This window comes from Manis javanica, chromosome 10 (genome assembly GCF_040802235.1).
Source record: "Manis javanica isolate MJ-LG chromosome 10, MJ_LKY, whole genome shotgun sequence".
NCBI lineage: Eukaryota > Metazoa > Chordata > Mammalia > Pholidota > Manidae > Manis > Manis javanica.
In genome coordinates this window covers 114,317,419-114,329,492 of record NC_133165.1, presented here as the reverse complement: position 1 = coordinate 114,329,492, position 12,074 = coordinate 114,317,419, and the positions used below count along the sequence as shown (strand labels likewise).

Here is a 12,074-nt window from a genome sequence, read left to right as displayed (position 1 = left end):
CAGTCACCAACAAACTTTTTACCTCGACAGCACCTCGCAGCTCACGTTCTCGTGCTGCCTCTCCTCACGCTCCCTGCAGGAGGGCGTCTTTCTCCCTTACGGCTTTTCTCAGTATTGTGAGAAAAAAATCTCCCCCCCGCTCCTGCCGCCTCACAGGCACTGTTTCTCTAAGGAATTCCCTGTTCTGCTGAGGGCCACCCCTACTGCCTCAGGGGTCACCTCCACCCCTTCCCAGCCTTGGGGTGGGGCCCAGTCCTCTAGGAGGCAAGCCTTTATGTACATAGGACCATATGGCCACTGGGGGACACTCAAATGTCTCCCCATCCACAGGCACAAACGGCTGAAACACTCCTCCATGGAGGGCAGCCTATTCTTTTTCTTGGTCAACAATGAATCCTGTAGGTGCTGGCAGTTATCCTGCCAATGGGTTTCAGCCCCGGGCAAGTTCGCTATGGATTCAATGTGACCAAAGAAACTGACAGCAAAACGTTCTTGGGGTGAAAGGGTTATACCTAACTTTATTTCCAGGTGGCAGGTCAGTCACTAGAATCCCATCCACTCAGAGCGAGTCTGCACGCAGCAAGCCGGTCTCTGCCTCTGGGCCTCTGTCTCCGCACAGCCGTCTCAGTCTGTCCTCAGCGCTGCCACCACTCCAGCCTCTGCTCTGCTCTCCTGCAGCCCTGCCACCGTGTAGCGTGCAGAGCGCTGGGCAGAGCTCTTTATATAGAGTCAACAGCCATGTATTGCCCGCAGGTGTGCAGTGAGCTAGTCAACCAGGGCCAGGTGAGAATCCTGGCCACAGGACTTCTCATTTATCTACAAGCCCCAGGGAAGTTCACTACGGATTCAGGGAGACCAAGGAATGACAATGGAACATTCTTGGGGTGAAAGAGCTTATACGCAACTTTAGTCCCACAGTAGCAGGTCAGTCACTAGAATCCCGTCCACTCAAAGCGAATTGGCACGCAACAAGCCAGTCTCTGCCTCTGGGCCTCTCTGCCCCCACAGCCGTCTCAGTCTCTGCTGTCCTGCAGCCTTGAAGCCCAGAGCACTGGGCGGAGCTCTTTATGTAGAGTCAGTAGCAATGTATTGCCCACACATGTGTAGTGAGCTAACTGACTAGGGCCAGGTGGGAATTCTGGCCAAAGAAACCTCACTTTAGCCACACCGACCCTCCTTCACACATTTCCCCTATTTTTTATATAATTGACAGCTTGCACTGGTGTGGCACATCTGTTACAATTGGTGAACCAACAGTGAGACGTTATTATGGACTAAAGTGTGATCTGCAGTAAGGTTCACTCTTGGTGGTATACATTTTAGGGGGTTTGACAAATGGATGCTGCTGCATACCCACCAAGACAATCACACAGAAGAGTCGCTGCTCCAAACCACTCTTCTTTAAAAGCTTCCAGGGAATTCTAATGCATGGCTCAGCATGCAGAACCAGTGACACAAGTGGGCCAGCAGACTGCATACACATCACATTTACATGACAGGAGGGTGCTAAAACTAAGTGCCACCAGCAAGGAACACTTAGAAAAGCAAGTGTATGCACCAAGCAAAGCACCCCAGAGGGGCAGCATGGGCCACGTCACTCCCTCACTGGACCCAGGGCAAGTAACTTAACCTCTGGGAGCCTCAGTTTCCCTAGCTGAAAACACTGGCTAAAACAACGGTCCCTTCAGCAGGTGTTGTGAGGACTCACGTGGGCAGTACACGGGGCCTGCACTGCAGACCGTGGCAGAGGCGTGGCCGCTGCTCCTGCTCAGAGGGCACAGGAACAGTGGTCATCTCCCAGGGTGCCTTCTCCCCTTCCTAGTCGAGCAGGTCTCAAACGTGAGCTGCCTCACAAGCGGGAGGGCTCCTTGGGCCAGATGGCTGACTGGCCCCACCCCCAGTGTCTGCTTCAGGTGAATGTGCATTTCTAACAAGTTCCCAGGTGTGAACAGTGCTGCTGGACAGGAACCACATTCAAGAACCATTGTTCTCATCATGATCTAATCTCCACTTCTTAGCTGGGTTCGTCGCCACCCAGACACTATTTCTCAGCCTCTCCTACGGAGGTGTGGCCTTGTCAGTAAGTCCTGGCCAATGGGATGAGAGGGGAGTGCTGCGTACAGCACCCGGACAGGCAGGGCATCTCACCTCTGCCTCCTTCCCCCCTTCCTGACGCTGACGGTGCACAGCCAGTACAGGGACCAGGGAACCCTCAGGATGATGAGATGACAGAGCACCAGGGGAGAACCTTGCCAGCCCCAAGGAGTTCAAGCAGCAGAGTGTGACACCAGCCCCAGACATCCTCCCAACTGTCGTGGAGAGTCAGAGACTTCTCGCCTGCCTAAGCCACTGATATTTGGGGTCTCTGTTAGTCATGGATGATCTATATTACAAATAAAAAAAATACCTTTCGTTTATATAGCGTTTCATATTTTTGCAAGCATTTCTGCATAGCTTCATCTACATTTTCTTAATATTGTCCGCCATACGATCTTGAAGAGTTCACCTGTTCACTGATTCATTCCAAATGCCCATTTTCCAACAGCCGTCTAGTGGACTCAGAATAAAGCCCACCACCAAGTGGTCAGTCCTCTGCGGTGGAGCCTCCTGATCACTTTTCTGCGGTGCCTTCCATCGTTCCGTGTCTGCCCCTGGGCTCCGTGGCACACTGGGGCCCACCCTGGGGCCCTCCCTTTCCCTGGCCACTGGGCCTGCTGAACACTCTCCCTTTCCCGGACGGTCTCCACTCCTCCCCCACGCTGGCCGTGCTCCCCAAACTAACGCATACACGACTTCAGGTCTCAGGTGCATCTCAGCCCGTCCAGGAAACCTACAATTCCCCTTCCCCGCTGCCCCACCCAAAGAGACTCAGCCTACTCCCCCAGCCCCTTAGAGCGCCACCTATCAGCTCATCTGCCATCGCCTATTTGCCTGGCACCCGGATCCTGCTCCACTTGGCCAGAAGCTCCTTGAGAAGGAGACTGCACCTCGCTTGCTCCTGTGTCCCTCCCAGGCGCCCAGCACAGGGCCTGACCCCAGCAGGCATTCACTAACAAGACAATAAATGTTGGTTAAGTTGGCAGACTTGCCCGATATCACACAGCAAACAAGCAAATGAACAAAAACTAAAGCTGACATGGGATTCCTAGTGCCCACCTCTTTCTAAAGCACACACTTGAATGGAGTCCTGCTGGGCTGGGCTATCCCGAATGATGCCTGGCTCCCTCCTCGGGGACCCTTCTCACAACCCCAGTACCCACCCAGGGATTCACACAATATCATCAAAGCTCCCCGTTCTCCCCTGACCTGTTACAGAAATCCAGTTACTACCAAGACCTGTCTGCCTGATAAACCTCCAAGTGCTCAGTCTGTCTGGCCACACAATAGCCTCTGTGACCCTGGAGGGTGGAAGGAGGGGGATCAGAGATACTACACACAGTATGTACCTTGACATGTATCAATCAAAACATCCACTTGTCTAAATATTCCTAGACGAAGCAATTTTTCACGGGCTTCATGAGATTTCCGCATTACCTGTAAGAGAGGAAAAAGAGAATGTATTCCTCTAAGATACAGAAACCTGAGTGGTGCTTCTACTACCAGGCTGGCAGCTTACCAACTGGCGCAAAGTCACTGAGAAGAGAGCGCCCCTAAGGACAGACGGACAAAGCCCTTAAGGGAGCAAAACATTCCTATTCAGAAGCACAAAACGGAGCCAAGGGCAGAAAACACAGTGCATAATATAATCCCTTTTATGTAAACAAAAAAACTAATTAAAATGTACAGCCTGGGAGGGATCATGACCAACCGTTAATAGCAGTTTGTCTGGGAAAAAGACTTTCTGTATGTGCCTCTTTGTGTTGTTTGAATTTTCTAACCACTGTTCTGCTTTTTTTCCTCTTCAGTGTTGACGGCAGTCCTTCCGCGCCAGGAGTCCTGGCGGAGGGGCAAGTGGAAGAGAAGGGGAGGCAGGCAGGGCTCTCCGGAGGCAGAGCGGGAAGGCCCTCACGGAAGCGATGCTTAGATCTCGTCCTGCAGGTGGAAGGGGAACCACTTCGGAGGTTACGGCAGGGGAAGGACAGGATGGGATTTCCTTATGAGAGCGCACCGGTCATGCGGCTGAACACGAAGCAGAAGGTGCGACCGCGGGAAGCGGGAGGTTCTTGCAGCGGACCCAGCGGCTGGGAGGGAGGCTGATTAGGCGCAGGCCGTGGTGTCAGAGGGGAGGACAGGCTGCACACATTCAGACAGGGGCCCCAGGACAGTAACTGATCGGATGCAGTACATGGGCAGCAAGCCGAGACCACAAAAGTTAAAGTCCCAGCTCTGGGCTAGCGTGTCTTGGGCCCTCGGGTAAGTCGGGGATGGAGGTGGAAGGGGAGGCAGGGTGGAAAGTGACGATGAACTCAGTTCAGTTTTCTGCCACACAGGGTTGGAGACGTTCGCGGCGAGTCCGGGAGGAAATGCTGAGTGGGCGTATCCTCCGTGCACATTCAGGGCCAAAGCTCGGGGGACATGAACCAGCTGGAAACAGGCTGGGAAGCCCTGATGCAGAGGCTGCAGCTGAAGCAGGGGTGTGGGGGACATCTCCCAGGAGACCGACCCTCCTGGAAGACCAACACTGAAGGACAGGCTGACATGAGCCTAGAATGAACGTGATGAGCGGAGGGAGGCGGCCTAGGAGAGTGTGGGATTCACGGGAAAACAAGGCAAAGGAAACTACTGAGAAAGAGGAAAGATAAACTCAATAAAGCAAGAAAAACACATCTGACATAAGTGACAAAGTGGTCACTTTTTTTTTTAATGCAGGAGCTTTTATAAATTGACAAAAACTCAGCAATCGGAATGAAAATAGGGGACGCCAACAGGTAATTCACAAAAGAGAAATATGAATGACCGGCAAACACAGAAAAGGTGCTCAATCTCATTTACAGTAAAAAAGGGCAAACTACAATGAGACAGTGTCTTTCACGTAACAGACTGGCAAGAATTTTAAATGTGTGGTAACATCCAATGTTGAGGAACAGAGACCCTTTCGTCTAGTACTGGAAGGAGTGTGGGCCGGCATGATGTCTGGAGAGCAATATGGCATCATCTGTTAATTAGGCACCATACCCTTTGACCCAGTAATCCCACTTCCAAGGTTTTAACCTGCAGATATGATGTCATATATACACAAAGATGTTCACTGCAGCATCGTTCGTAAGAACAAAACAATTAAGTTAAATGCCCGCCAATAAGGAACAGTACACAATGAACTATGGGAGCCCACACAGTGAGGTGCCACACAGACTGGTGAGTGCTGATGGGGACAGACCTCCACAAGGTCAAAAATGAACGGTGCAGAACAAATATGGAGAATGGGGTTACTGTTTAAGGGCTCTGTGTTTATACAGGTGTACAACGTACCTGGACGGACGCACAAGAAACCCTCAGCCCTCAGTACCTCTGCAGAGGGGCACTGCATTGGCAGGGGAAAGAAATGCCTATGTTTCATTTCAGTACCCTCTGTACCATTTCATTGTTTCATACTTCTTAAAAAATTGTGCTTATATATTAATCTTTTAAAGAAAATACCAATTTTTTTAAAAAGTGGGAATGGACACTGCTGAAAGGTCAAGTGAAACGGGGATGGAAAGGAGACGGCTGGCCATGAGGGAGCTGTCGGAGCCTCTGCCTGGATATTCTGCACATGTTCATGTGGCTCCAAGAGCAGAAGGACAAGAGGAACCCACAGAGGAGGAGGAAGGTGGTGGGAAAATGGAGCAGGGGCCCTGAGGAATGAGCGGGAGTGGGTGATGACCGAGCGCCCACCCGACAAGGTGGGTGAGGGCCCCAAGGGTAAGCAAGCACAGAGCACGTTTGATGTAACTATGAAATCTTCAAGACATCATCTCCTAAGTCTGAATTTGATATTACAGATGATTCTGGCAGATCTTTGGTGGACCTTGTTTTATGTTTTGAAATTTAAGGAGGCATAATGGAATTTTGTGCCTAGACAAAATGTATTTACTAAGCATTCAGATTAAATATAATTAATATGTGCATGTATTGCTAACCATAGTATATACTCTGCCTGCACAGTTTGCACAAATTTAATATACTTTTTTACATAAAGGTGGGGCCCGGGAAGCAGTTAGCACTTAGCACCTCAGCTTCTCTCTCAGCGCTGGGGTGGGGTGGAGAGCGCAGGGTGAATAGCCATGGAAACGGGGACACCGGCTTCTCCAGGATGAGGCAGGAGGCGACGGTGAACGCAAACGACTCTGCAGGAGGCACCCAGGGAGCCGAGGGGGCTCGGCCTGGGGTCGCCAATGCTCCCTGCAGAGTAGGGGGCAAGGTCACCAGCATGAGGCTGGGGTGGGGTGCTCAGTCATCTGAGGAGGCATGAGACTTATAGGTTCTTTGGAAGGGATGGAAGCAGAGAGGTTACTTGCCTCGATAAGGTTTTTGGCCTTAAAAACCTCTCCAATTTCACACATGATGATATCATCTTTCGTCCTTCCAAGTCCATCAAAATGAACGTGCTGAACAACCACCTGAATGTGACAAGGGAACACTGATTATTAAGCATGATACAGGGCAAGAGATTAGGTATCCAAGCTAATGACAAATGTCTGAAAATTAATTTCAAGGACTTTTTTTCAAGTTATATGATCCATACTTCTTAATTCCAGACTTTGTATTTTTCATGCCTTTTTGAAAAACTGGTTACTTAAACTTACCTTTCACTAGTCTGTACTCCTGTGAATGAGATCTACACGGTCTCTGTAGACAGATGGCCAAGAACCACACCAGTCCTAAACCCCGGCAGGCCATAGAGGGCCTGTATGCCCTTCCCAACATGCTCCCCATGCACTGGCCTTGGGGGCCGCAGACTGTAACCCCTTATTTAATAACCTCAGGCATTTTGGTAGAGATCTTGCATAGATTTCTATATGGCATGATACATGCTGACCCAGAGCCTCTCACCTATCTGTAAATGCTTAATTAATTAATTAATTCAACAAAAATGCACTGATTACCTACAAGTTGGTGTTGTTCTAAACAGGAAATACAACATAAATTCCTGCCTCAAGGGGGTTATATTCTAAATACAACATAAATTTCTGCCTCAAGGGGGAGAAAAAGGCAATTACATAGTATATATAGTACAGCTGCCCCTTGAACAACATGGATTTGAACTGTGTGGGTATACTCAGAGTGGATTTTTTTCAATAAATGTACTGGAAAATTTTTTGGAGGTTTGCAACAATTTGAGATAACATTTTCTCTTCTCCTGCTTATTTTATTGCAAGAATACAGTATATAATACATATGACACACAGAGTAAGCATTCATCAACTGTTTATGTTATTGGTGAGGCTTCTGGTCAGCAGTTGGCCATTAGCAGTTAAGGTTTGGGAAAGTCAAAAGTCGCACATAGACTTTCAGCTGGGTGGGGGATCAGTGCCTCCAAGCCCAGCATTATCTGAGGGTCAGTTACAGATGGTAATGAGTAGCCGAGAAAAATATATCAAGAATATCGGTGAGCATTCAGGGAATACACCTTAGGGAAATCAGAATACTGCCCTGAGACCCGAAGGAGGTAATAAAAATGTGTGTACAGTTCTTCAGCTGTGTTTAAATTTTAAAGGCAACAAAGTTCAGGAGAAGTTTCATTGAAGACCCAAGGTCTTCTTTCTAGGCACAAAGAACACAGCATAACCTTAAGCATAATTTGAGTTTGTTCTTGAAATACTTTCGGGGTTTTTTTTTAATAATATAAATAAATAAGGTGTTTGTTTCAACTTCCCACAATAATTACCACCAAGAGGGAAGTATTTCTTTGAAACCAGAAATGATTTTTCCAGAAGTCGCCAGCCTTTCTGAAATGTAGTTGGCTGCGAACTCCCCTTTGCTGAAGGCACCGCGACAGTGACTCCCCCCGCACCCCTAGCGGGTTACAGCGCTGAGTGTCTCTAGTAGCAGCCCCACTGAGCCCTCCAGCAGAACACTCACATCCTTGTTTTCAAGAATTTCCTGTTTGGCTTCAGGTTCAACCTCAACGAATTCAGCTTCTTCTCCTAATGCTCCAAAATCAGGTCCACTGGCTGGAAGAGGCTCTAAACTCTGAAAGGGAGGAAGGACAACAGGTAAATGAACTTAGAACATATAAACTCAAAACCTTTCAGTTTTGTCTTTAGATGGTGCTCCAGAACACCAAGCACCCTGGCTCCCTCTGGTGAGCGGAGGCAGGGCAGGGTGTGCGGCACAGGGCAGATGTAAGCTACTGCCCGTATGCAAGCCTCAGGCTGGTAGTGAGCTCACTGGCATCCAGTGTATTATTAATAAGTAAAACAAAGACGAAAATTAACTACCTAAAAGGGTCAGGCACGAACCTATGATGAATGTGTCATGAACTGAGGACTCTGGGACTATAGCTATCTAGTTCTGCCCACCTGAGGCCCATAGGGGCCACAAAGACATTTATCAGGGAAAAGAAAAAATTTTTGCTTTCTTGTTGTTACAGAAAGTACCCTAATTTTTTTATTCAAAATTGGATAGTCAAGGATAATTATATTGACAAACCAAATTACTAAAACATGTTTTTATGCAGCCTGATAGATTGCTTCCATTTAGAAAGTCTCATTCATACATTAAGGGGAATTGCATATGTTCATATAATAGGAAGAAAGTCACTTTCTTCAATATGAACTGATATTATCTCAAAAGCATTAAAGCATCTTCAGAATAAGGATTCTGCTGGCTATGCCTAGTATAGTACTTCTCAGGAGACATAATAATATAATAGTACATATAATAACATAATATGATATTATGTACCATATATATGCTTGCTTGGCCACAGGGAATTCCCAGATGCTCCCAGAAAGGGATTCAAAAGGTCCAGTGTGACACTAGGTCATTGTACAAACAGGCGCATTTGGAGAAAACTGTGCTAACCAGTATCTGGCTGCTTCTTTACTCAACCAATTCTCTATAAATAAAGCATTCTTATGGTACACAGAAGTGTTGGTATCTGCAGTATGTGGAGCAATGGGGACTCTAGGCCAGTACAGCCTTATCCCGAGAGTACTCAACAGTCTCTCGCCAGTACATCCTCTATAATGTCACTGATCTCTGGACCGGTAATGGCCCCACAGTACCATGTCCTCTTTCCCATCCTGCTCTAAAACACCCTGATGGTCCCCCAAAGGGCCGACGGGGATAGAAGCCAAGCAGATTCCTTGGAGGCACACAGGGAACCAACGGCAAGGCCTGCACCTGTACTTGTTTTCATCCCCCCACCGCCTGGCCCACACAGCCATGTTTGTGCATACCCTGATCTCTCTGCCCAGAATACTGCCCCGCTAAAACAGCCCACCTTATGCCAGCTCGTCCTGAGTCATCCCTGGCAGCTTCAGGGAGAATCAGTCTCTCCTTTACAGAGACATCTCTTGACTGCAGAAGTTTTTGACCTTGGCAGATACTCCTCCTTTTTCTTATTTTTACCTGCCCTGGCACAACAGAAATACTCAAATATTTGGGGAATGGGTGAGTGATTATTTTTTTCTTTTGTTTCTTCATTAATAAATGTTTACTGAGCGCCTACTATACACTGAGAGCTGGGAATTCATTAGTGAACAAGACAGACCAAGTCCTTGCCTCATAGTGGCTGAAGGGGAATATTTATATAAGTGAAAAGGGGAAGATGATACTGGATGAAGAACATACCATGTATTTCACAATCATTCTTTCATTTTTGGGGGGTAATATTTAAAAAACTGAACCATTACTATATTTCTAAAAATATTAACAAATTAAAATAGTAACTTTTTACCTGTGTCATTTCAGGAATGTGCTTCCTATATTTATGTTTAGATTATGTAAAAAAGTATATTAAATTTGTGCAAACTGTGCAGGCAGAGTATATACTATGGTTAGCAATACATGCACATATTAATTATATTTAATCTGAATGCTTAGTAAATACATTTTGTCTAGGCACAAAATTTCATTATGCCTCCTTAAATTTCAAAACATAAAACAAGGTCCACCAAAGATCTGCCAGAGTCATCTGTAATATCAAATTCAGACTTAGGAGATGATGTCTTGAAGATTTCATAGTTACATCAAACGTTGATGTCCTCAAGTAAACTGTCTACTAATATGGGTTCATTCATTCACCAAATATTAATAATCTACTGTGTGAAAAGCACTGAGAAGATCTTCACCCTCATATAATTTACCTTCCAGTGTCTGGAAGAGCAGGCATGGAATAAGTATTTGGTGAAAGGAATTAAAAGAAATCCTCGTATCTAGTTTTTAACCTTTAATCTGATCAGTCTACCAGTCAGCCAACAGGTTTTACTGAACACCAGGCGCCAGGTTCTATGCAAGGCAGTGCTAACTGAAGGGACAGGACATGAAGTAAATTTAATGAGTTATGAAGAACATCTTTAAAGTGATGTAGACTAGAGTGAGGTAGAAATACCAGAAAATGTATCAGATTTGAATGGTAAATACTGTTTCACAAAACTTGTTTCACATATGCATGAAGGTACTAGGTACCAAATGTAAAATTTATTCTTCCTGTGAGTCCTGACCGAAAAACTCAAATAATACCGGCTAGTGGAATGTAAAGGTCAAATTAAAGAACCGACAACATTTTTTGGCAATACATTAATCAAAGGAGCAGCAATTTCAGCATCAAAGGAGCTCAATAAAAGCAGAGACTGTTTTTCTTTCTGTATCCCTAGCACCTGCAACAGTGCCAAGCATACAGTAGACCTTTCGTAACTGTAACTTGAATAAACAAACAAATGCCTACTTTGTTCAAGATGCTACAAGGGATGCAAGCCAAGTATGATGCAGTTCCTATTGTAACATCTAGAAATTTAGAATCTAAAAAAAAAAAACAAAACGAGACAGAAGTGCAAACAGAACTAAAACAGGGCACTAGAGGAAAAATGTGAAGGGGAGATAAAGATGAAGTTTATGCAGGAAGTGACACGAATTGAGTTCTGAAGGATGGAAATATTCTGACAGCTAATGGTGGGTGGTCAGGGCGGCTCATGTGTGCAATAGTACAGCCCACAGAGTGTACCTGAACAGCAACGGTGTTTCATTTGAATGGAAGATCTGAGAAGGGGAGTTAAGTCCAGTTGTGCATGCCATGCTGGGAAGTCTGTGCTAACTTCTTCGAGAAGCTAACGGGGAAACAAAACTTCTGAGCAGGGTTCGTGTAACGATCCCTGTTGTAGCACAAAAGTAGTGCTAAGGGCTGGGACTCAGGTCTGAGATTTGGAACATTGTGGGGGTCTAACAGTGTGCCCTTGGACAAAGATTCCTTCTGGCTCTCGATTAAAATTACAATAGACGAGGGCAGGTGGGCAAGCTGTTAGTACGCGCTGAACACCCCAGTTTAAGTACTGCAGATGCATTTGCGTCTCGTAACTCTCGCAACAGATTAATGAGCAAATACGATTACTCCTCCACTTGAAAAGAACACACTAAAGATGGAGAGGTTCCGTCTCTGCACGTCAGGAGAAAGGGGGCCTCCTAGCTGGGTCCGGGTGAGAAGACTCCAAAGGACACTTCGTGCTCTGGGAGTCGGCCCTGACGCCGGCAGCGGCGGGGCGCTTGAGCCGAAGAAGGCGACCGTCAGGAGACAAGACGCCCGAGACGGCTGAAGGTGGGGTAACGGAGAGAAACACACCACTCCGCTGCGGGACGCCACCGGAAGTTCGCTACCTACTGGACCGCGGCCTCGCTGAGTGACCTTGGGCAAGTCCCACCCAGTCTTCCGTCCTGCCGCCCCCGAGCGCCCTCACCCAAGGGAACCCCGGGCGCAGCCGCGAGAGCGTCTCCCCGCGGCGCCAGCCCTGAGGTCACGCAGCGCGCGAGTCGCTGGGCCTCTTACCCGAGCGTGCACTGTCCCCATGGTTCCCTCTCCGGCCTCCGCCTCGCCGAGGTGCCGGGACACGGTAAAGGATCGGCTGGTAAGGACAGAGGTCGGGTCCGCGGTGGCAGAGCTGCCAGTCCGCGCACCGCCCACAAGCCCCCGGACGCAGCGAACAGGGGGCGGCCAT

The 12,074-nt window shown here is 47.6% G+C and overlaps 1 protein-coding gene across 1 annotated transcript in view; it reads right to left on the bottom strand.

Annotated features, from left to right (window-relative positions):
- The window catches only part of SAMM50 (SAMM50 sorting and assembly machinery component), a 35,162-nt gene extending 23,088 nt beyond the window's left edge, over positions 1–12,074 (bottom strand). Inside the window, exons 1-4 of the mRNA XM_037006813.2 lie at positions 11,906–12,074; positions 8,002–8,112; positions 6,438–6,539; positions 3,447–3,534 (exon numbers count right to left, since the gene is read on the bottom strand). Of these exons, the coding sequence (XP_036862708.1) occupies positions 3,447–3,534; positions 6,438–6,539; positions 8,002–8,112; positions 11,906–11,926 (322 nt within the window). The 5' untranslated portion in view covers positions 11,927–12,074. The remainder of the gene's footprint in view (positions 1–3,446; positions 3,535–6,437; positions 6,540–8,001; positions 8,113–11,905) is intronic.